The 24,712-nt window shown below is 57.2% G+C and overlaps 1 protein-coding gene across 1 annotated transcript in view; it reads right to left on the bottom strand.

The window, feature by feature from the left end:
- Positions 1-23,745, bottom strand: part of STK32C (serine/threonine kinase 32C) — a 70,510-nt gene extending 46,765 nt beyond the window's left edge. The window contains exon 1 of the mRNA XM_058029427.1: positions 23,601-23,745. Coding sequence (XP_057885410.1) covers positions 23,601-23,685 — 85 coding nt within the window. The 5' untranslated portion in view covers positions 23,686-23,745. The remainder of the gene's footprint in view (positions 1-23,600) is intronic.
- Between the last annotated feature and the right edge of the window lie 967 nt (positions 23,746-24,712).

Below are 24,712 nucleotides of genomic sequence, written 5' to 3' on the forward strand. Positions count from 1 at the left end.
CAGAGCCCAAATCCCCAGCACAGAGCCCAAATCCCCAGCAGAGCCCAAATCCCCAGCACAGAGCCCAAATCCCTTCTGTGCCATGGCCACAGAGCTGCCCAGCAGAGCCTGCCCATCCCCAGCACAGAGCCCAAATCCCACCCAGAGCAGCACTGCAGCCCTGCCTGTAAACAATGCCAGTGTCTCAGCTACCTGTTTGCAATTCCTGCCAAGCATCTCCCAGGGAAACGGAACCGAGCGCTGACACTGAATCATCCCCAGACAGGAACCTCTCCACAGAAGGCCCTTCCCAGCTGCTCAGGCAAACCAAGGTTGACTTTGCAGATCCGTAGGCAATTGTTTTTCCTTTAAAAACTGCCATGTTAACTGCTGGCTGACTCCGCTGGCTCTGGCAGGAGCTGGGGAGTCCAGAGGCAGCTGCTGCTGCATCCCCAGTGCAGGAGGAGATGCTGGTCCAGCTGATGCCTGTTATTTTTTAAAATAAATATGTAATTTACAATATTGAACAAAATATGGAATAAATACCACTTGTCACTATCCAATGCTACAACTTCCCTTAAGCCTGTAATTACTTAGAAAAGCCTTTGACTACTGTACAGATCCCCCACAGATTTTCCCTCAGTAAGTTCAGGCTGAAGCTGATGACTGTCAGCTCAAAGACAGGAGTTGATTTCAGCCTATTTATCCTCCAGATTGATCTACCCCCCAGACAAGGAGAAGAAACCAATTGGATGTTGTTCATGTTTACTGAGAGCCCCCCAACAGCTCCAGCCCAGGCTGGCGTGGCCATGGTCACACTGCCCAGGTGCCCCCATGGGGATGGCTCTCACAGGGATGGCAGGGGCAACAGGGAGAGGGAATGGAGAGGACAGCCCAAATCCCAGGGGAATGGAGAGGACACAGCCCAAATCCCAGGGGAGAGGGAATGGAGAGGACAGCCCAAATCCCAGGGGAATGGAGAGGACACAGGCCAGCTTCCAGGGGAATGGAGAGGACACAGCCCAGCTTCCAGGGGAATGGAGAGGACACAGCCCAAATCCCAGGGGAATGGAGAGGACACAGCCCAGCTTCCAGGGGAATGGAGAGGACACAGCCCAAATCCCAGGGGAATGGAGAGGACACAGCCCAAATCCCAGGGGAATGGAGAGGACACAGCCCAAATCCCAGGGGAATGGAGAGGACACAGCCCAAATCCCAGGGGAATGGAGAGGACACAGCCCAACTTCCAGGGGAATGGAGAGGACACAGCCCAGCTTCCAGGGGAATGGAGAGGACACAGCCCAGCTTCCAGGGGAATGGAGAGGATACAGCCCAAATCCCAGGGGAATGGAGAGGACACAGCCCAAATCCCAGGGGAATGGAGAGGACACAGCCCAAATCCCAGGGGAATGGAGAGGACACAGCCCAATTCCCAGGGGAATGGAGAGGATACAGCCCAAATCCCAGGGGAATGGAGAGGACACAGCCCAGCTTCCAGGGGAATGGAGAGGACACAGCCCAGCTTCCAGGGGAATGGAGAGGACACAGCCCAAATCCCAGGGGAATGGAGAGGACACAGCCCAGCTTCCAGGGAATGGAGAGGACACAGCCCATCTCCCAGGGGAATGGAGAGGACAGAGCCCAGCTTCCAGGGGAATGGAGAGGATACAGCCCAATTCCCAGGGGAATGGAGAGGACACAGCCCAGCTTCCAGGGGAATGGAGAGGACAGAGCCCAATTCCCAGGGGAATGGAGAGGACACAGCCCAAATCCCAGGGGAATGGAGAGGACACAGCCCAGCTTCCAGGGAATGGAGAGGACACAGCCCATCTCCCAGGGGAGAGCTGGGGAATGGTCCCTGAGGCAGGAGCCTGCTGAGCCCCATCCCTGTGTGTCCCCAGGTGTCCCCAGCCAGACACACCTCACTCCCCTCTGCTGCCCGGCCCCTGGTACCAAGGCAATTCCGAGCTGGCTGCCCAGGTGGCACAGCCCAGGTGGCACAGCCCAGGTGGCACCAGGGAGGCTCCTGGGCACAGCCACGCCCCGAGTGCCACCAGCTGCAGGGCCACAGAACAGGCAGCGCTTTGCATCTTTAAACATAAGGTGTTTTTCCATGTCTTTTGGGCAAGAAGTACTCAAAATGCATTAATGTCTTGCTCTGTTAACAAAGAAACTATGGCAACACACACAGAGCTGCCAAGAGAATTACTGAAACAAGGTTTAATAGTTAATAAGCAGCCAGATGATGTCAGATTCATCTATTAAGACCAGTTTATATCTGCCTATTAGAACTTAATGTCCCAGAAAGTTGGGTTGGCCAGGATTAAATAGTCTTCCTTTTAGCCCAATTATCAGCAATAAAACCAATTTTCTAAAGAATAGGGTAGAGTTATCCAAAGTGTGGCCAGACCAAGCCTGTATTTTGTAGCATGCCTATAATGTTCCTTTTGTTAAGGAGCAATTTTCTAGATGTCAGAGACGTGAATCAAAATTTAATGTGTGTGCGTGTGTGTGCTATGGAAATGGCAATTGCAGCACTTGCTCGCAGCACACCCCGACTGCCAGGCAGCACAGGAAACCAAAAGCTTTTATTCCCATTTATGCCAGTGCATTTCTGAGTGTGCTGGAATTGTTCTTCTTTCTAATTGAGGTGATCAAGAATTCTTAAGAAATAATTTTCAGCAAAAATTAGTTTCCGAAATGGAATAATGAATATTTTATGGAAAAGCATTAAGTTGCAGATACACCTGCAGAGGGTTTTGTTTACGCAGCTGGCCATGTGCACCATGAGGAGACCCTGAGGAGCTCCTGACGTGGTGCTGGCCCTGGGAGCCTGCCCCATGGAGCTGGCTGTCCATGCCACCAGCAAACCCTCCACAGCCTCCAACCACTGCTTCCTTCCTGTGTATTAAAGCAGCCAGTGCCTCTTTTGCAGCAGCAGAAGTGTCTCTGTCCCTCTGCACTGTCACCTGGTGCCAACGTTCAGCTCGAGGTCCCTGGGCAGGGTCCCCTCCAGCCCCTCCCCACGTCCAGGCTTTGCTGTGGATCACACAGCCCAGTTCCAGGCACAGCTGCTGCTCCTGCAGGGCAGCTCCCTGAGGAATTTCCCCCAAACCTCATCCCTGCAGCTGCTGCCATGGCCAGAGCTGCTGATCTGCAGGGGATCCATGCCCTCAGCCTGCCTGACACTGCTCTGTCCCTGCCACGCTCTATTCTCAGCAGCTCTCACATCACAACCCTTGAAACCATCTCATCTCTGACCTACCACATCTCCTGCAACTTTCCTGCATTCCAGGCTCCAGTGCTGCTGAAATCAATCAGAAACTCTCAGAGCTTTCAGAGGCAAAGACAGGAGATTATTTCTGGGCAGCTCCCCGCTCTCCTGACTCTGTCTGACTCCTTCCGCTCCCTTACACTCAATGCAAAATTAAAATCCCTGGCAAAAAGCTCCTCCTGCACTTCCTAAAGCTTTTTGTACACCCGTCTCTAACCATGGCATCCAGCACTGGAGCTTCAGCTGACCCAGAGGAGCTGCCAGGCACTGGGGCCAGCCCGGGAGACATGGGGGGAATGGGGTGGTTCCCCAAACAGCACCCCTTGGGATCAGCCCCAGCTCCCCAGGCAGGAGCAGCACCCTGAGCTGCCCTGGGCACCCACAGCACCAGCACCCACAGCTGCTCTGAGCCCTGGGCACCCACAGCTGCCCTGAGCACCCACAGCACCAGCACCCACAGCTGCCCTGGGCACCCACAGCATCAGCACCCACAGCTGCTCTGAGCCCTGGGCACCCACAGCACCAGCACCCACAGCTGCTCTGAGCCCTGGGCACCCACAGCTGCCCTGAGCACCCACAGCACCAGCACCCTGAGCTGCTCTGAGCACCCACAGCACCAGCACCCACAGCTGCCCTGAGCCCTGGGCACCCACAGCACCAGCACCAGCACCCACAGCTGCCCTGGGCACCCACAGCACCAGCACCCACAGCTGCCCTGGGCACCCACAGCACCATGGCTCTGCCTGGTTGTGCCCCACTGAACAAACCTGGCACCTCCACACCACAGCCCAGAACTGGAACAGAGGCCTTGCACCAGTGCTCCCAGCAGAGCACATGGACAGGGAGGCCACCTGAGCCACCTGTGGGAGCCTGGGCTGCACACCTGGGCTGCACTCCTGCTCTTTGGGAACACAAGGTGCAGGATTTAGAGGGATTTCTCACATGGACACAACCCTTCAGCAAAGAAAAACCCTGAACAGCTTTAAAAGGCTCAGCTCCTCATGTGAACATCATGGCAGAGACACGGAAACGTTCTCTTCTTGTGAAGTGAACAGCTGAGGAACTTGCACCAGATGGACCATATTTGGAGCTCTCTCTCATAAATACAAGATTCACCATTTGGAATTGAGCGAGAGGAGCAGCTGTCCATTGTCCCACTTGAAGGGGTTTTGTTCACCAAATAAGCACAAGCCAGGTGTCTGTGGAAGGAAAATCACAGAATCCCAGAGCCACTGGGGCTGGAAAAGCCCTCCCAGTCCCAGCCCAGAGCTCTGAGTGCCAGCTCCAGGTGCCACCTGCAAGGATGGGCACTCCAACCCTCCCTGGGCAGTGCCTGAGCCCCTTTCCATGGGGCAATTCCTGCTGTGCCCACCCTGAGCTGCCCTGGCCCAGCCTGGGGCCGTTCCCTCTGCTCCTGTCACAGCCTGCAGTCAGTGCAAGCACAGAAAATGTGTCAGTGACCCCCTGACTCTCTATTACCAAGGAATCAGAATGATGATTACTGGAGTTTCAAAAGCAGACACAACCTGCTCAGCCACAGTCCTGTCATTTCATGCCAGGAGCAGTGCCACTGGAAGGGGTACAGCTATTCCCCCAATCCTGCACAAAGGAAGGGCTGGAATTTAGGGAAGGTGGCTTTTCCTGTCTGTATTTTTTTACACAAACCCCACAACAGCTACAAAAACAAGCAATAATTAAACTGCAACCTAATCTATTGTCTTTATTTAAGATAAATTATGGATTACTGTGTTATGGACACTCATTAAATCCAGAGGGCTGCTAAATAAAATGTATAAACATTCAGAACTGCCTGACCCAGTGCCCACATAATCCAATGGCAGACTCCCCTGACTCCAGCGAGGCCAGCAGCAGGCTGTGCCAGCAGGATCTGGGTCCTGCTGGAGTGGGAGGACAGGGAGCATAAATCTAAACTGGGGATGGGATGACTCAGTTGAGCCCGTTCGAATGAGGCAGACGATAAAAATACCCCAAAGACGTAAGGCAAGGCTCAAAAACACTGCTGTGCTTCCAAACCAGCACGGCTGGGCCATGCTTTCCTGCTCAGTGCCACAGCAGCTCTGCAGCGACACAGAGACAGGGCTGGCATCCGTGCGGGGTGCCAGCAGGGCTCAGACCCTCGGGGCTCTGCGCGCTCCCACCCCAGAGCACGGATGGGCACCCTAAAGCAATGAGGGGCACCCCAAAAGCACTGATGGACACCCTAAAAGCACTGATGGACACCCTGAAAGCATTGATGGCACCCCAAAAGCACTGACAGGACCCCCAGAGCAATGATGGGCACCCAAAAGCACTGATGGGCACCCAAAGGCACTGATGGACACCCAAAAGCACTGATGGGCTTCAGTTCTGGAGCAGAATAATCCATCTTTAATTTATTATTTTAAAAAGTAAATTTTCCATAGGAAAGTGGAGCTTCGCCTCTTTCAGAAATAAAGATTTTCTCTCCGTAATTGCCATTAAGTAATGGGCACTCATTTAATTAAAGCCCTCTGTAATTTGACAAGAATCTCTAGAAATATTTCCCCCTAGATTATCTCTTTGAGAGGTTTTCTGACAGGATGCAATTGATGGACTGACCTTCCCTGGGAGTGGGGGAGCTCACAGAGCCCTGTTTGGGAGCCTCAGGATAAGGGTTGGGGGATCTGAAACACAGTCAGAGGTCTCTTACACCCTCCTGGATAACCCTGGAGTCCCAAAGTACCTTTTCAGAAAGAATTTCAAACCCTTGCCTTGATCTGGCCTCGTCCCTGTCAATGGCTCCATGGAGTGAGGGGAAATGGAGCTGATGCCAGAGAGCGTTTGAAGTTCCTATTTTTAATTAATAATGTCAAACGTGTGCTGCACATTTCAATGGGGTTTGAGAGACGTGCTCATTGTAAATGATTCCTTGTTAACTAATTATGAAATGCAAAGTCATTGCCAATTTGCCATTGCCAGACAATGCTACAGCTGCTTTCACACGACACAATAGGCTCAGGCTTTAAGACAGATTCCTCAAAGGCAGCAAGTGATGAGCAGGAAAATCGGGCCCTTTTCATGATGGCATTGAGGATCCCCACTGTTCTGAACAGAGAACTTACTCAGAGCTGAAATGTTGTATTCCTGCTATGATACCCAAAGCTGCTGCCTCAAATCATTGAAGACACAGACGTGGCTTTCTCTCTTTTCTTACATTTCTGTTTGCTATCTCCCCCAGCACTGTGGGTGCCACCTGTGCCCAGCCCCTGCCCATTGCTGGCACACAGACCCAGGGTCCCCCAGCACTGTGGGTGCCACCTGTGCCCAGCCCCTGCCCGTTCCTGGCACACAGCACAGGTACCCAGGGTCCCCCAGCACTGTGGGTGCCGCCTGTGCCCAGCCCCTGCCCGTTCCTGGCACACAGCACAGGTACCAGGGTGCTGGGAGCTGCCCAGCTGACTGACACCAGTGTCAGAGCTGAGGCTGCAGGCTCACTCTGTGTCTTTAGTACCCATATCTCACGGCAGCAGAACATCTTTGTTTACGCCTAGCACACCACATGACATGCGGCAGTATATGAGGAAGGAGTGTAATTAAATCTCTACTCTAATTGTCAAAACAAACAAGCAACGTCTATTTTGCTCATTTGCCAATCGACATCTGCGGTGGCAATGGAAGGTGCAGGTGTTGGGGTGGATGTGGCTGACAGGAGGGGGCAGAGGCTGGTGGGACGGGTGACCAGGGGTGCTGGGCACTGGGAGCAGCTCAGTGCCTCGGGCACATCCCGAGCTCCATGGGGCATGGCAGGGCCGAGGGGCACAGCCAGGGGTGCCACACAGACAGGGTACCGGGATCAGAGGGGTGCCACACAGACAGGGTACTGGGATCAGCCCAATGTGCACCCTGTGCCCCCACCGTCCCTCAGAGCTCTCCTCTCAACTGCCTCTTAATTAACTGCCAGCAATTAGTGTCACCCAGCAGCCGCAGCAGAGTGCCTCTCAAAGGCCTCTCGCTGCCCTCCAAACACAGAGTGCATTAATCAGGAGTGATCTCAGCCAGGCTGTGGGGTCTGTGTGGCACCAAACCCACCTCCCTGGTGCCGGCCACGCTGTGCCAGGGCAGCCCTGGGCTCCAGAGGGGGACCAGTGCAGGATTGTGTGTGTGTGTGTCCCTCCTGGGGCACACTGATCCCCTAACGCCACCCAAGGCAACTCCTTCACCCGGGGGACACGCACAGAGGTTGGGGATGCAGGGGCAGCCACGGCCCTGCACTGGGTGTAGAGGGACCAACAGAGGGGACGAGCTTCAAACCACGTGAAGTGATCAGGCCAGAAGCAGCAGAAGCTCCAACAGCAGGACCAGGGACCAGTTTCCCATTCCCTCTGCCTCTTCCCAGCTCATGTCCCAGCACACCAGCTGCAGAGGTGCCTACCAGGGCACCCACAGGCTCCTGAGACAATGTGGGGGCACAGCACAGCCTGGGCTCCCAGCCCAGAGCACCAGGTGCTCCCTGCACAGGAATGGTCACTTCCACTCACCAGTCAGACTGGCATCTGTGACACCTGGACACCCACGGGCCTGAGAGAGGGCTCTGTGACCCACAGGGACACTGTCAGCACACCTGTGACACCTGGACACCCACGGGCCTGAGAGAGGGCTCTGTGACCCAAAGGGACACTGTCAGCACATCTGTGACACCTGGACACCCATGTGCCCCAGAGAGGGCTCTGTGACCCACAGGGACACTCAGCACCAAGGGCAAACCAACAAGAGCATCCCTGCTGGGCTGGGCTGGGCACACCTGGGCAAACCCTCTGTGCCAGAGCCAATAAAACAACCAAGAGTTCACCTGCAGGCAGAGGTGTGCCACATCCTGATGGACCAACTCCAGTACCACATCCTGATGGAGCAAACACCCCCTGGCAGCACCTGCAGAAGGATTGAGGTATGTAGGGCACGGCTCTGACAGCACTGCACAGCTCCACTCGAGCCCAACACCAACACCGACAGCACAGACCTACTTTGCAGCAAGCCTTGTGCTGCATTTGCATCGTGGTGAGACACAAAGGACTTGCAAGCAGTGGGGCTTCACTGAAAGGTTTCAAAACACTCCTGGGGGATGGAGCTCCCACTGGGGTCACGCATGGGAAAGCTGATCTGTCTGCCAGAACAGCCCCAGTCACTCCTCACACAGATCCTGAGAGAACACCAGCGTGGGACACACGGGGGCACAGAAAGGGAACCTGTGTGGACAGGAACATCCATGGTGCATCCCCATCCTAGAGAGAGAATCACTCCTGCAAGTGTGCCTGTACCTGTGGCACCGCAGCCATGCCCTGTGCTCAGTGCCCATTCCTGGCTCTCCCCAGCAGTGACAAGGCTGTGGCTGGTGTACCTGTGGCACCACAGCCATGCCCTGTGCTCAGTGACCTGTCCCCAGCAGTGACAAGGCTGTGGCTGGGGTACCTGGGGCACCACAGCCATGCCCTGTGCTCAGTGCCCATTAGCCATGCCCTGTGCTCAGTGCCCATTCCTGGCTCAGGCACAGGTGTCACCTCTCCCCAGCAGTGACGAGGCTGTGGCTGGGGCAGAGGGCAGGCTCTCTGCTCAGACACACCCACAGCTCCAGGCAGAACGATGCCAGCTTTGGGCTGGGCTGGCTCCAGTATCTCACCTGAGCAGGTGAGGCACACACAGTGAAGGAGGGCTGTGTCTGCTCAGGCACAACGAGAGCAAAGGGGCTGTGCACAGAGGGCAGAGCTGTGCTGGGGCTCCTGTAGGGACTGCCCAGCGTGTCCCAGTGCCAGGCCGGGGTGGCACAGGGGACCCTGCCCTCACCCCGACCAGCCCTTCCCCTTGCCATGGCAATACAGAGAATAACGAGCCATCCCAGAGATGCACCAGCTGCTAACAGAAATCCAATGCCCTTTTTCATGCTGTAACCTCATCCCACCCTCCTGCACCCGCACAACTGCGTCCTGCAGAGAGAGGAAAGGGGAAAACAACAGGGCTTTGTACTGAAAGATCAGGAAACAGCTCACAGACACTCAAAGCACACAGACCATGGCTAACTTCAGTACTTGAGAAGGCTCTGAGACTGTACTTGGAAGACTTAAAATGTTAATTAATAGAAGAAACAGCAATATTAATAATTAAGAACACTTTTCCAAGAAAAAGCCACATTAAATCAGTCACCACAGGTAACTGAAGCCCTCAGACCTGGCAGGTTTCTTCTGTGCACCCAAGGAGAGCCACAAAAGCTGCTCAGGGCAGAGAGGAGAAGGAGCCACCCACATCTTGCTTAACTTTATGTTCTAGGCAGCAGTAAACAGCAAGGGATTGTGACAAACCTGCTGGGCTCACAGCAATGACCACTGTGTGATGGATCACACACAAGCATTTTTAACTGAGAACTTAAAAACTGCTGAAAACAAGACAGAATTCAGCATTCCTTTTTTTTAAAAATCACACAACAGGGTTTAGGAGGTCTGAGACAAACACAGCTCATTTGGGGAACAACCTACCCCATTCTCTTTGATATCACATATTCCATCATTGATTTTATGTCTCCTGATCATCACTGCTTTTTCCAAATCTTTATCCAGAAGCACTGCAGTTTCCTGCCATATGTAACAGTCCCAGGACAACGACTCTTTGTAACATAGAGAGCCTAAGAATATTTTCTACAATCAGCTGCTTCTGGTTTTCCATCAAAAGAGGCTTTTACTACTTGCCACACCAGCAAATTCATTGTGGGTCATGAAAGACAGTCCTGTTCCTCCTGCTGGGGCTGGTGACAGCTACCAGAGCACTGGGGAAATACAGCAAAAACTCAAATTGTGCCCCAGCCATGCTGCATTTGAGCTGCAAGAGATGCAACAGCAGAGACATTTCATTGGGAAATGCCATTTCCTTGTTTTCCAGCAATGCTGCACACACGGCACTGAAGGATGGTCTCTGCTGCAGCATTTCACACTGCTGGAGCCCCAAAAAGCAAATCAAAAAGAACAGAAAAGAAAAACCCTGAAAAAGAGCTGACCTGGCAGCAGGGCTCATGTCTTGGTAACTGGACGGATCAGCACCATGAAAATACATGAAAATACAGTGATGTCTGCTTTGGGGCTGTGGTTTTCAACATGGGCACGTTGGTGGCTGCACACCCTCCACCAGCAGCTCCTCCATGGCTTGGAAAGGGGCTCGGGAGCTGGCACTGCCCAGGGAGGGTTGGGGTGCCCATCCCTGCAGGCGTCCCCTGGGGGTGGCGCTCAGTGCCCGGGCTGGGGACAGGGTGGGCACGGGCACAGCCGGGGCTCCATGGGCTGGCAGGGCTTTGCCAGCCCCAGGGCTCTGGGATTCAGCGTGGAACACCTGTTCCCGAAGGCACAGTCCCTGCACTGAGTGTGTGTACTGGAGCTAATTCAGACAGCCCAGCTGAGGCCGCTTCCCCACGGCAGCCTTGTCAACACAGCGATGATGGCTCGAAAACAAACTCTGGATTTCCCTCTCGAGAGCAGCCACTGTGGGGTGAGCAGCTCCAGGGTGCTATTTCGGGCTCACCGTCCTATCTTTGTCCCAGAGGCTCGTGAGCAGCAGACGTGCTCCCAAAATACCTCTGGCTGGGACAGGGATGCGCTGCTCACAGAGCTGCTGCCGCAGCAGCCGAGGGGCTGGGCAATGCCGCTGCTCTGCCCCGGCCCTCCCGCCTGCCACCCACTCACCTGGGGCTGCATGGGACCCCAGGGCAGGTGGGCACCAGCAGCAGCTCCGGGAGCTGCAGGGCCGAGGCTGGAGAGCACCAACACTGGGCAGCACCAACACCGGGCAGCACCAACAGGGCTTTGGTGACTCTGGCACCACCACTGTCCCCACATGCAGGTCTGTCCTCTGACACCCACTGAGCTGGGCAGGCATTTCCCACAGCTCTGGCCATGGAAGAGGCTCTCTTCAGCAAAGAAGGAAAATTAGGAGCAGGACAGTGTGAAAGAGAGGCTATCACAGCCATGTGCTGGCAGGGACAGTAAATCTGGGGAGGAAAAAAGCACCACAGGAGAGTGTGAGTACCTGAAGATATTTTGCTGGAGCCCAGGTGGGAGCAGTGATCCCCTTTGGAGCTCCCCGTCCAACAACAAGCCTGATCTTCCTTCTGGAGGTGTCAGAACAGATTCACCCCATGGGCAGCCCCAGCCGAGCTCACAGGGACCGGGCTGGCCCGCCTGCCCCTGCACGATGGGTCACAACCACCCAGCATTCATTTCAGCTCCAGCAGCAGAGAGCAGACCCAAATTCACAGCAGATGTCAAACAGAATTATTCACCAAGTCCAAATGCTCTGGGGAAAGCAGACATCCTACTCCAGTGATGGAATTCTCTGGAGCACAGTGATGTGCTCTGGCTTGGAGAGAGGGAACATCTCCTGTCAGGGATCACCCACAGCGGGGGAGCCAGGGCTGGCAGCAGCACGGGGAGCAGGGCATGGACCCTGCATGGGCTGGGCACCACCTGCTCACCCTGCACAGCCCGTGGGGCCCTGGCACTGCCCTGCTCACCCTGCACTGCTGGCCCTGGCACTGCCCTGCTCACCCTGCACAGCCCCTCAGGCCCTGGCACAGCCCTGCTCACCCTGCACAGCTCCTGGGTCCCTGGCACAGCCCTGCTCACCCTGCACTGCTGGCCCTGGCACTGCCCTGCTCACCCTGCACAGCTCCTCAGGCCCTGGCACAGCCCTGCTCACCCTGCACAGCTCCTGGGGCCCTGGCACTGCCCTGCTCACCCTGCACTGCTGGCCCTGGCACTGCCCTGCTCACCCTGCACAGTTCCTGGGGCCCTGGCACTGCCCTGCTCACCCTGCACTGCTGGCCCTGGCACAGCCCTGCTCACCCTGCACAGCCCCTCAGGCCCTGGCACAGCCCTGCTCACCCTGCACAGCCCCTGGGGCCCTGGCACAGCCCTGCTCACCCTGCACAGCTCCTCAGGCCCTGGCACTGCCCTGCTCACCCTGCACTGCTGGCCCTGGCACTGCCCAGCTCACCCTGCACTGCTGGCCCTGGCACTGCCCTGCTCACCCTGCTCTGCTGGCCCTGGCACAGCCCTGCTCACCCTGCACAGCCCCTCAGGCTGTGCTGCCCAGCCCAGATGGGGCTGTGCCAGCTCAGCATCCCAGCAGTGAGCCCTGGGCACCAGGGCACCCATCCTGCCCAGTGCCACCCTCCCTGGGACACCATGGAGCAAACCCCAGGGACTGACCCCGGGCAGCCCCAGCGAGGGAGCAGCAGCAGGGCTGGCAATGGAAAAACCCCACAGAGCACAGAGCAGGAGCAGCAGAGGGGCCTCTGGAGAGCAGAGGGGGAGGCAGGGGTGCCCTCGGAGATGCCAAGCTCAGAGCATGGAAAGATCCAAACCAAGGCCAGAAGAAGCACTAGCTGAAATGATTTCCCAAGTAGTGCTGAGGGGCAACACAGACTGAACTGTTTGTTGATGTTACTCAGCCTTTTGAGAAACAGAGGCAATTTGTTCTAGTTAAAAGAAACCTGCTATTTTTTAAATAAATCCACAGATTGATCTTTACATCAGAAAGCCGTGTAGAGAAACACACAACAGGCTGGAAGTATTCATTAATCAATCCCTAAGTTTGCCTCGCTGCAGCTGTGCTTGTTTGGACACCTGCTTGCGATGCTCCTGCTGTGGCATTTCACATCTCACAAGGAACAAAACCCACGGAGCAGAGCAGCAGCCCCTGGCCCTGCACTCATCCACACAGAGCTCCTGGGCTGGCCCTGGCAGAGGGAGCCCAGCAAAGCCCGGGGCTGGCAGCTGCTGCCCGTGTCCCATGGCACAGCCTGCACCACCCCAGCTCTCCCAAACCCTGGTGCTGTTTCAGGAGCAGCACTCTGGGGAGCTGAGGGCTCTGTGCTGGGCTCAGAGCCCCATCCTGCATCCCCCCAGCTCTCCCAAACCCCTCGGTGCTGTCACAGGAGCAGCACTCTGGGGAGCTCACAGCCCCAGCCTGCATCCCCCCAGCTCTCCCAAACCTCGGTGCTGTTTCAGGAGCAGCACTCTGGGGAGCTGAGGGCTCTGTGCTGGGCGCACAGCCCCAGCCTGCATCCCCCCAGCTCTCCCAAACCTCGGTGCTGTCACAGGAGCAGCACTCTGGGAGCTCAGAGCCCCAGCCTGCACCACCCCAGCTCTCCCAAACCTCGGTGCTGTTTCAGGAGCTCAGGGCTCTGTGCTGGGCGCACAGCCCCAGCCTGCATCCCCCCAGCTCTCCCAAACCTCGGTGCTGTTACAGGAGCAGCACTCTGGGAGCTCAGAGCCCCAGCCTGCACCTCCCCAGCTCTCCCAAACCCCTCGGTGCTGTCACAGGAGCAGCACTCTGGGAGCTCAGAGCTCTGTGCTGGGCGCACAGCCCCAGCCTGCATCCCCCCAGCTCTCCCAAACCCCTCGGTGCTGTCACAGGAGCAGCAGGGCACAGCAGGAACCCCAGCGTGTCCCAGCCAGGCTCAGAGGCACCCCAGGCTCTGGCCAGCCCACCCCAGCAGGGCTGACATGGAGGCTCCACACACAGCCAGCACTGCCAGGAGAGGGGATTGCTCCCTCCCGCGCCCAAGGTCCTGCCAAGCCTCTTCTGTGCTGCAAGGGCCACTAATCCATGCCGGTTCAAAGTTCTGAGCAAACCTAGAATCAGGCTTGAATGTGAAATCATGGGGTCTGTTTGCATGGGCATGAATTATTCATGTGCTTACCATATGCAGCATTGAGCCTTTAGAGTGCAAATTATTGGGGACCAAGCTTTGGCCCTATTTTCTGTGAAGCATAAAGCACGTTCTCCAACAGCGCAAACAATCCAAACATAATGTGTATCATTTTCTGTGTTCCCTGCCGGCTGGTCCTGCCTGCCAGTTCCCATTAAGACTGGAACCAGTGCACAAAAAGCCAAGGGGCAGTGCGTGGCTCTCCCGTGGACCCTGACACTTGTTTCACAGGGCAGTCTAATGTGCCACATCTCCCACACTGCAGGTGGCCTGTATCCCATATCCTATACCCCATATCCTATATCCTACATCCCATATCCTATACCCCATATCCCATATCCTACATCCCATATCCTATACCCCATATCCTATATCCTACATCCCATATCCTATATCCCATATCCCACATCCTACGTCCCATATACTATATCCCATATCCTATATCCTACATCCCATATCCTATATCCCATATCCCACATCCTACATCCCATATCCTATACCCCATATCCTATATCCTACATCCCATATCCTATACCCCATATCCCATATCCTACATCCCATATCCTATACCCCATATCCTATATCCTACGTCCCATATCCTATATCCCATATCCCACATCCTACGTCCCATATACTATATCCCACATCACACATCCCATATCCCATATCCCATATCCTATATCCCATATCCTATATCCTACATCCCATATCCTATACCCCATATCCCACATCCTACGTCCCATATCCTATATCCCATATCCTATATCCCATATCCTCTATCCCATATCCTCTATCCCATATCCCACATCCTACGTCCCATATCCTATATCCCATATCCCATATCCCATATCCCATATCCCATATCCCACATCCCACATCCCACATCCTCCTGACAGTGAAACCCTGAGCGCGTGGGTGAAGGGGTGCCCATCCAGCAGCCGGGCCCAGAGCAGATTCCCCCTCAGCCAGAAATGTTTCTCCTGATGCTCACGGAGAGCAGGAGCCTGAGCTTCAGCCTCAGCCTGCCCAGCCCACCTTCCTGACCTTTGGCAGACACAGAATTAAGAGTACAGGAATTCTGCAAGGAACCAGCGTGTGCCTTCTGCCCCACCTACACACCAGTGCTGCTCTCTGCTGCCTCAGCTCTTGGCTTCCCAAACACTCCAACAGGTTATTCTCAATCTAAGTTTCTTCCCCAGTTTCTACCAAGTTTCCCTGTTCCTTGGGGGTTTTTCCCAGCCTGGATATCTGAAATATTCATATGATGGCCTTTTGTTGCCACCAGGGATCCCTCTGAAATCCCAGGACACAAATCCCACCCCAGTATTTTAAGCAGGGATGGCAACTTTTGTGAGTTGTGCATTTTCTCTTTCAGGGGTTAGGAGGGGGTTATGGTCAGGATAATAGTGGAAAGGAGAAAGAATTCCTTTTTCCTGGGCAAAGGCAGCTGAGGCAGGAATGGAGACCCCAAGTGACACAGCAGAACCTGCAGTGCCCCCACAGCCCCTCTCCTGCCCTCCCCACTCTGCTCAGAGCCACTCTGGGGCCTCCCCAGGGCTCCAGTGCACACATCATCCATGGAAACACAAAATACCACTGGTGCCTTGGGCCAGCTCAGCTGCAGCCAAGCGCAGCTTTGGACAATAAGGAACCTCCGTGCTTTGCAGGTCACCCTGCAAGTCATCGGCAGCCTTAGGAGCCCCCAGCTCTCTGCTGGAGCCATAGAACCAAGCAAAGGTATTTTCTGCACTAATAGACGACATTGATCAGCTTCCAGAAACATCAGCAAAGCTATAAAGACATTACATTGCAGTTTAATTTCATTTAATTTAATTACACAGCAGGGCTAACCATGGGCCTGTAAGGATTCACGGGCACAGGCAAACCAGCAAGGCACATAACTCTGAACATCATTCAGTGCCTGCATGTCCTCAGCACTGCCAGGTACTGGGGGAGCCCTGAGCAGCACCTGAGATGTAAATGAAGCCATCAGCACTGGCACACTGTCACACTGTCACACCTCATTGCCTGGCACTGCTCAGGCACGGCTGTTCCCACATTCCCAAGCACTTCTAATTCTCTACAACTGTCACTGAGAGCATTTTAATTCCTGGAGAACGGTGGCAGAGGGAAAGAGGACACTGACAGGTCTCTTCTCTTGCGCAGAGACGCTGAGCCGCTCCCAGGCTGTCCCGACACCTGCTCAGGAGAGAATCACCAGCCAGCACGGATGCCCTTGCTGGCACATACCTGCGCAGGTGCTGGCACACACCCCTGTGCAAGTGCTGGCACATACCTGTGCAGGTGCTGGCACACCCCTGTGCAGGTGCTGGTACAGAGGGGAGTGCCAGCACCTGCACAGGGCAGTGCCAGCCCTGCTGGGAAGGTCACCACGCCAGCCCTGGGACATGGGGGAAGGAGGGCACATCCCCAGCCACGTGCTCCTGCATGGTATTCACAAATCACAGGAAAGCCATTCCAAGCTGGTCATGAGGACCATTGCCTCCACAGAATACACCAAGTATTAATCTGATTTAATATTTCACTCAAATGGTACTTCCAGTGACTTCTCCTTGATTGTCCTTGTCCCTCCCTATGCATCAAGTGTCCTTCAAACTGCTGGTGTGTTTGTTCCTTTTTTGTTACTCCAGCTCCATGCAAACAGTCTCGGCTGCCCTGAGGGCTCATTTCACCCTGATCTCCTCTCCTCAGATCTCCACAGACACACGAGCCCCTCGAGAATGGCTTTTCCTGAGACTCGAGCCAGCACTGCTGTGAGGACACACAGCCAGCCAGGTGTGGGGACAGCACAGCCATTAAAGAGCTCAGAGCCAGTCACCCCATACTGCCCACGGCACCCCACACCTCCAAGCCTTGAAAGTGCTGAATTCCCAGGATTAACCCATTTCTGCATTGATGACACACGGCAAAGCTTCACGCCCGGGAAGGTTCCAGTGCTTGGCAGGAATGAGGGGCAGTGGCTGTGCTGGGCACAGAGAGCCCCGAGGGAGCCAGTCCCTGGGCACAGCGTCCCCGAGCCGGGGCAGCCGGAACAAAGCCCTGCTGGGGATGCTGAACACAGCTCTGCTGGCACCTCCTTGCAATCCCCACTCCCTCCTCCCCCCGCCTGCTTACTTAGCTACCACTTTGATCACACAGAAAGGCTTTTTTCCCTTGTGTTTAAATATCAGGGAAGGCATCTGTGCTCCCAGCCCACAGCCATCAAAGTCAGGCCACGGGAAAAGCTCTCCCTGCAGTCAGAGCAGGGAACACTCCAGTCAGTGGTGTGCAGAGCACGAGCACGGACATTAACACATCTGCATCCGACCCCAAATAAGTAACATTTGGGATTTTACAACTGCCTTACTGGGCACTGGAGCATAGATTTCCAATAAAAGGACACCATTTCCTGCCCAGGGCTTGCAAGCCCTGCCCAGCTGAGGTGACAGCCGGGTTCTGTGAGGAGCAGCCGGGGCAGGAGGAGCATGGCTGGCACCAGCAGCAGCAGGGACAATGCTCAGGGCACCAGGGCACACAGCCAGGCCATGCTGGCTGCCCCAAGACCAGCACTGATCACCTCAGAAGAGAGACAGACACTTCTCCTGATCCCTGGATCCATCTCCCAGGTCCCTCTCCCAGGACAGCAGGATGTCCCCAGACCTATCACAAGCACATGGCACCCAGGGACACTGCACAGCACATGGCACCCAGGGACACTGCACCTGACCTGGGACACTGCACAGCACATGGCACCAGGGACACTGCACAGCACATGGCACCAGGGACACTGCACCTGACCTGGGACACTGCACAGCACATGGCACCAGGGACACTGCACAGCACATGGCATCTAGGGACACTGCACCTGACCTGGGACACTGCACAGCACATGGCACCAGGGACACTGCACCTGACCGGGGACACTGCACAGCACATGGCACCAGGGAACCAGGGACACTGCACAGCACATGGCACCGGGGACACTGCACAGCACATGGCATCTAAGGACACTGCACAGCACATGGCACCAGGGACACTGCACAGCACATGGCACCAGGGACACTGCACCTGACCGGGGACACTGCACAGCACATGGCACCAGGGACACTGCACAGCACATGGCACCAGGGACACTGCACCTGACCGGGGACACTGCACAGCACATGGCACCGGGGACACTGCACAGCACATGGCACCCAGGGACACTGCACAGCACATGGCACCAGGGACACTGCACAGCACATGGCACCAGGGACACTTCACCTGACCGGGGACACTGCACAGCACATGGCACCAGGGACACTGCACCTGACCTGGGACACTGCACAGCACATGGCACCAGGGACACTGCACAGCACATGGCACCGGGGACACTGCACAGCACATGGCACCGGGGACACTGCACAGCACATGGCACCAGGGACACTGCACCTGACCTGGGACACTGCACAGCACATGGCACCGGGGACACTGCACAGCACATGGCACCGGGGACACTGCACCTGACCCAGGCCAGCCCTGAGCACACGCTTCCCACAGTCAGGCTGCTCCGCTGGGAGAGCTCCAGCCATGAGCTATAGAACTGGGAACGCATTTCAAAGTTGATTTTGATGCAAGTAGGATAAACACAGGCGCCTGCACTCGACCCCCTTACAAAACACCATCTGCATTCTGGTAGAGTCAAACAAGGGATGGGGGGAAAGCGATTGAGACAAAAACTAATAATGATGAAAGTCACTGGGCCGCACCATTAAAACCTTGAGCATCAGCAGAAAAAGCTAATTCAGCATCAGGACACGGACAGGAACCCTGGACCAGTGGCCTCGTGTCAGCGAGGGGAAGCACAGCACAGCACAAAGCAGCAGATGGCTTCACAGATTCTCATGTATATTTACACACAGTTTTTTTAGTAAACCGCTTTGATTCAGGAAAAACCACATCCAAAATGCAGTCTTGAAATTCCTCTTCAGACACAATTGCATAGAGAGATAAATCTTGCTGTGGTTTCCCCCCTCTCTCAAGTAACACAACTGTGGGCAATGCTAATAGCACTAAGTGTGCCCTGTATTTCCTCCTGCTCAGCCCTGGTGCCCGAGTCCAACAACTCTGCTAAGCATTTTCCAGATATCTGGGTTGAAACATTCCCATTGGCTTCACAATTACGGGTTTTCCTCACCTGGCATAAAAAATAAATGTAAAAGAAAAAAACAGTATTTTTTCTTCCAAAAAGGAGGGAGATGTCAATAAAGCTTGCTTGGCTGTTTCCCAGAACAACAGCATAATTCCTGCCCAAATGACAAAGAAGCCTCATGACTTCTGTGCCTCCTCTTGCTCTCCAGCTCCTGCCAGGAGGGCACAGCCGGGGGGAACAGGGACAGGAGCAGAGGGAACGGCCCCAGGCTGGGCCAGGGCAGCTCAGGGTGGGCACAGCAGGAACTTCCCCATGGAAAGGGGGCTCAGGCACTGCCCAGGGAGGGTTCAGTGCCCATCCCTGCAGATGGCACCTGGAGCTGGCACTCAGGGCTGGGACAGGGTGGGGATCCCTTGGTGGCCACAGCTGGGACTCAATGATCCTGGAGGCTTTTTCCAACCCAAATGATTCTGTGATTCTGTGAGACACCCCAGTGCCCCGTGCCCTGCACAGAGAGATGTGTCTCAGCCAGCAGACAGGCACTGCCCACCCTTCCCTTGGGCTGGAGAACAAACCCTCTCCTCGAGGGAGGAGTTGTTAAAAATCCTTACAGGTATGAATAACAAAGCCTGAAAAGTCCCTGCAGACAAGGGTGTGTTTTTCCTGATGGAAAACAGCCCATGGTGGTAACGCAGAACCCACAAGCCCACTACGATTCACTGCAGCTCACTGAGCCCTCCTCACTCCAGCACGCCCCAGCTCCGAGTGCTCCACCCTGCAGCCCTCCTGTTCTTTTGCCTTATTTTCCTCCACCCTGCAGCCCTTCTGTTCTCTTGCCTTGTTTTCTTCTTCCCATCCCTTTCCCCTTACTTTGTTTTTCCTCCTCCCCCTCCATTCATTAACTTTCTGTGTTCATGAACAGGGTACAATGCACCTCGCCAGAACTGAGCTCTCACAAAGGCATCCCTGGGCAGCATCTCCAGCTGGACAGGCTGCAGCTCCCTCCCAGCTGATGGACGTGCAGCTTGCCAGCTTTCTGTGGCACTGGAACCAGCTGGAGAGCGGCTCCCAGAGCCAGAGGAACCCATCTCCCCGTGCCAGGGCTGCCTGGGAGCGCACACAAACACACAGGCTCTGCCTCTCACAGTCAGCTCTCCTGCTAGTGAACCCCGGCTGTGAAATGCCAGAGTCTCTGGCAGGCTGTGGGCAAGCAGGAGAGCACGGTGGGCACGCTGCAGCGGGCAGGGCACCCCAAGGGGTCAGACAGGTGTGCCCAGCACAGAGCACCGGGCACACCTGGCCTCACCTGGCACCCCGAAGGGTCAGACAGGTGTGCCCAACACAGAGCACTGGGCACACCTGGCCTCAGCCAGCACCACGGCCACGGGAAGGCTCCTGAACAGGGGGATGGGGACAGCACAGCAGCCAGGAAGGGAAGCAAGGAGGGAGCAGCAGAGCTGTCCCTTGGGCACGGATCCCCAGAGCCCAGCTCTGCGCTGCCTGGCCCTGGATGGACCAGGAGCCAGCCCCACACAGCGGCTGAACCAGCCCAGCTCCATCTCTGCCACAGGACAAGCCCAGCCAGCACTGACAGAAAAGATGCTGAAAAAGTGGGGAGGGTTGAGAGAAGGTCCTTAGGACATACTCTGGAACACCAAGTGTACCCTCGGAGCCAGGCTTGGAGAGCTCAACACACACACCCCACCAAGGACAGCAGCAGCCGTGGCCTCCCAGGGACAGGGCTGTGACACATGAGCTCCTGCACTGCTCCAGAGGAGACCTGGGGCTGCACAGGGGCAGGCTGAGGAGAAATGGCCATTCCTGACAGGGGGACAGCAGAGAACCCTCTGGAGGCGGGTGTTCCACACCAGAGAGAGCACACACATCCCTGCCCACCCCAGGCTGAGGAGAAATGGCCATTCCTGACAGGGGAACAGCAGAGAACCCTCTGGAGGCGGGTGTTGAGAGCACACACATCCCTGCCCACCCCAGGCTGAGGAGAAATGGCCATTCCTAACAGGGGGAACAGCAGAGAACCCTCTGGAGGCGGGTGTTGAGAGCACACACATCCCTGCCCACCCCAGGCTGAGGAGAAACGGCCATTCCTGACAGGGGAACAGCAGAGAACCCTCTGGAGGCGGGTGTTGAGAGCACACACATCCCTGCCCAACCCAGGCTGAGGAGAAATGGCCATTCCTGACAGGGGGAACAGCAGAGAACCCTCTGGAGGCGGGTGTTGAGAGCACACACATCCCTGCCCAACCCAGGCTGAGGAGAAATGGCCATTCCTGACAGGGGGAACAGCAGAGAACCCTCTGGAGGCGGGTGTTGAGAGCACACACATCCCTGCCCAACCCAGGCTGAGGAGAAATGGCCATTCCTGACAGGGGGAACAGCAGAGAACCCTCTGGAGGCGGGTGTTGAGAGCACACACATCCCTGCCCAACCCAGGCTGAGGAGAAATGGCCATTCCTGACAGGGGGAACAGCAGAGAACCCTCTGGAGGCGGGTGTTGAGAGCACACACATCCCTGCCCACCCCAGGCTGAGGAGAAATGGCCATTCCTGACAGGGGGAACAGCAGAGAACCCTCTGGAGGCGGGTGTTCCACACCAGAGAGAGCACACACATCCCTGCCCACCCCAGGCTGAGGAGAAATGGCCATTCCTGACAGGGGGACAGCAGAGAACCCTCTGGAGGTGGGTGTTCCACACACATCCCTGCCCACCCCAGGCTGAGGAGAAATGGCCATTCCTGACAGGGGGACAGCAGAGAACCCTCTGGAGGCGGGTGTTCCACACACATCCCTGCCCACCCCAGGACAGCCCCGTGCTGCCCCAGCCCTGTGAGAGCAGCCAGTGACTCAGTGAAGCCCCAGACCGGTCCCCAGGCAGTCAGGGACAAAGACTGTAAGGTCTGCAGTGATTTGGAGTGTGATCTTAGTGCTGGTTGTGTTACTAGTGACTACAATAAACGTTAACCTTCTATTTACATACACCCTGACAAACTAACAGGGATTATCTGCTGGATTTCAGCAGTCAGGCTCATCCTTGTGCAGAGATCCGGCACAAGGAACCACGTACGGGCAAAACTGGACATACCAAACGGCCTTTTCCTTTTTATATTTTTAACTGATTTCTCATAATATTGTTGTCACTAGTAACTCTTCCACATTATGCCACACACAAACCCAAGTATCAACTGGCTTCTTTATCTAAGGAAGTTATTGGGATGTCTCAGGAGATCACCATAGCAACCGTGCCATGACAGTAAATATGAGTTCACTGGAACAACACTGTAATTGCTCTGAGCACACTCTAACAAGGAATTATGGAAAAGCAGGAGACATCAAGGAAGCAATGTGCCAATAACTGGGACACAGCAAAAGCGCTGATTGAAGGTACCTGGAGAGGTGCTTCCAGGCTCCTGCCAGCAGCCATTCAGCTGCAGAGCTCCCTCACCCTGGCTGGCTGCACACAGGCTCAGGGCAGAATTAAAAGCTTCTCAGAAAGAAATTTTGTTTTCAGAATGTAATTGCAGCGAAGCCTCCGATTTGAGTGTCTTTACTCGGCTTGCTCAGTGTGAATTGCTAATAAAAACGTGTTGGAGAAATCAACCAGCTCTTGTGCCAGGAAAAGTTTGCCTGATTTAACCCATCAGCTGCCAGAGCAGCACAGACAGGTGTGGTCGCCTCACCGAGGGCATCCCAGCAGACCCCGACCCTCACATCGCTGCACTCAGACCCAGACTGGCACATCGAACCCCAGGTTATCCAGCGCACAGTTCTAGCACCCCCACACACACAGGGATTTGTGTGTGTGCTCGGCTGGTGCCACAGGGCCAGCGCAGCATTCAGGAGCGCCCCGGTACCGGCACCCGTCCGCTGGCCCGGTGGCTCTCCCGACTCCTCCCCTACCCGCAGTCGAAGTTTCCTTCCTTTGCTCCTCTGAAATTGCACCCTGCACCCGAAATTTCGAATGCAACGGTGTTATCAACGGCGTATTCCTAACCCCCCAGTCTGTATTTTGGGGAAAGCCCCAGAGCCGCTTTCTGCACTGGCAGCCGTGCTCGGCGCTGATGCCGGCGGCACTCGGCCATCCAAGCGGGGCTGTCCGTGCACAGACCGAAACTTCGCTGCCGAGCCGTCCCCTCGCCCCCTTCCCAGCCCCCGTGGGGTGTCCGTGGGCAGGGTCCGCGTCCTGCGGGGAGGCAGCGCCCGGCCGGACCCCGCACCCGGGCACGGCCCCAGACCCGCTCCGCCGGGGGCACCGCCGGGGGACCGCAGGGCCGGGCGGGGCACCCCGGGACGGGCACCGCGGAACAGGGGGCACTGCGGGACAGGGCACCCCGGGCTGGGAACCGGGGCACCGCAGCAACGGCGCCGCCGGGGCAGGGCAGGGCAGAGTGCCCCGGAGCTGGGCATCCCGGGCAGAGCATCCCGGGCAGGGCAGGGCAGGGCGGGCACCCCGGAGCATCGCGGTCCGCACTCACCGTCCTCTCGCTCGTCGAAGACGGGTCTCTTGGAGGAGGAGGCGCTCGCTCCCATCCTCTTCTTCCACTTGCTCCAGGGAAACATCGGGGCAGGCGGCTGGCATGCCCTGCGGCCTCTCCCCGCCGGCCCGGCGGCTCCCGCGGCCGGCCCCGCCGCCGCCCTCAGCCGCCCCGCGCCCCGGCGCCGCCCGCCCGCATGGCAGCGCCCGGCGCCGCCGCCTCCCGCCCGCTGCCCGCGGCGGCCACAGCGCGGCGGGGCGGGGACACGGCGGGAGCGGAGCGGGGCCGGGGAGGCGGGCGGGGCCCAGCGGGGCGGGCCGAGCGGAGCGGGGCCGGGGCCGGGGGCCGGGGGCCGGGGGCGGGCCGGGGATGCGGGCAGTGAGGTGGAGCGGGCGGGGAAGAGCGGGGCGGGGATGCGGGCAGTGAGGTGGAGAGGGACCGGGAGCGGGAGCCAGGGGCGGGCCGGTGGGATGCGGGCGGGGCGGGCTGAGCGGAGCGGGGCCGGGCAGAGCGAATGGAACGGGGGATGCGGACAGCGGAGTGGAGCAGAGCGGGGCCGGCGCCCGGGGGCGGGCCGGGCGGAGCGGGGCCGGGGGCGGGACCGGGACGGACCGGGATGCTCCTCCCGGCCCGCCCGCATCCCCCGGGCGCGGGGCCGGGCTGGGCCGTGGCCGTGCCGAGGGCGGCGCTCCGGGTCCCCGCGCTGAGCCCCGCCCGGCCCGCTGTCCCCAGCCCGCTGGCCTCGGGCCCGTTACTCGAATCTCACGGCTCAGAGCGCACGGGCAGGAGCGGCCGCCGTGCTGCGGTACCGCCCAGCCCGGCCCGGCCCAGCCCAGCCCAGCCCGGCCCAGCCCAGCCCAGCCCGGCTCAGCCCAGCCCAGCCCAGCCCAGCCCGGCCCAGCCCAGCCCAGCCCAGCCCAGCCCGGCCCAGCCCAGCCCAGCCCAGCCCGGCTCAGCCCAGCCCAGCCCGGCTCAGCCCAGCCCAGCCCGGCCCAGCCCGGCCCGGCCCAGCCCAGCCCAGCCCTTCCCCAGCGCCCGGCCGTGCCCGTGCCAGCGCACACCGCTCATCCTGCCTCGCTCCCTGGGGCTCTCTGCCGATATCGGAGCTCACT

This window comes from Melospiza georgiana, chromosome 8 (genome assembly GCF_028018845.1).
Source record: "Melospiza georgiana isolate bMelGeo1 chromosome 8, bMelGeo1.pri, whole genome shotgun sequence".
Classification (NCBI taxonomy): domain Eukaryota; kingdom Metazoa; phylum Chordata; class Aves; order Passeriformes; family Passerellidae; genus Melospiza; species Melospiza georgiana.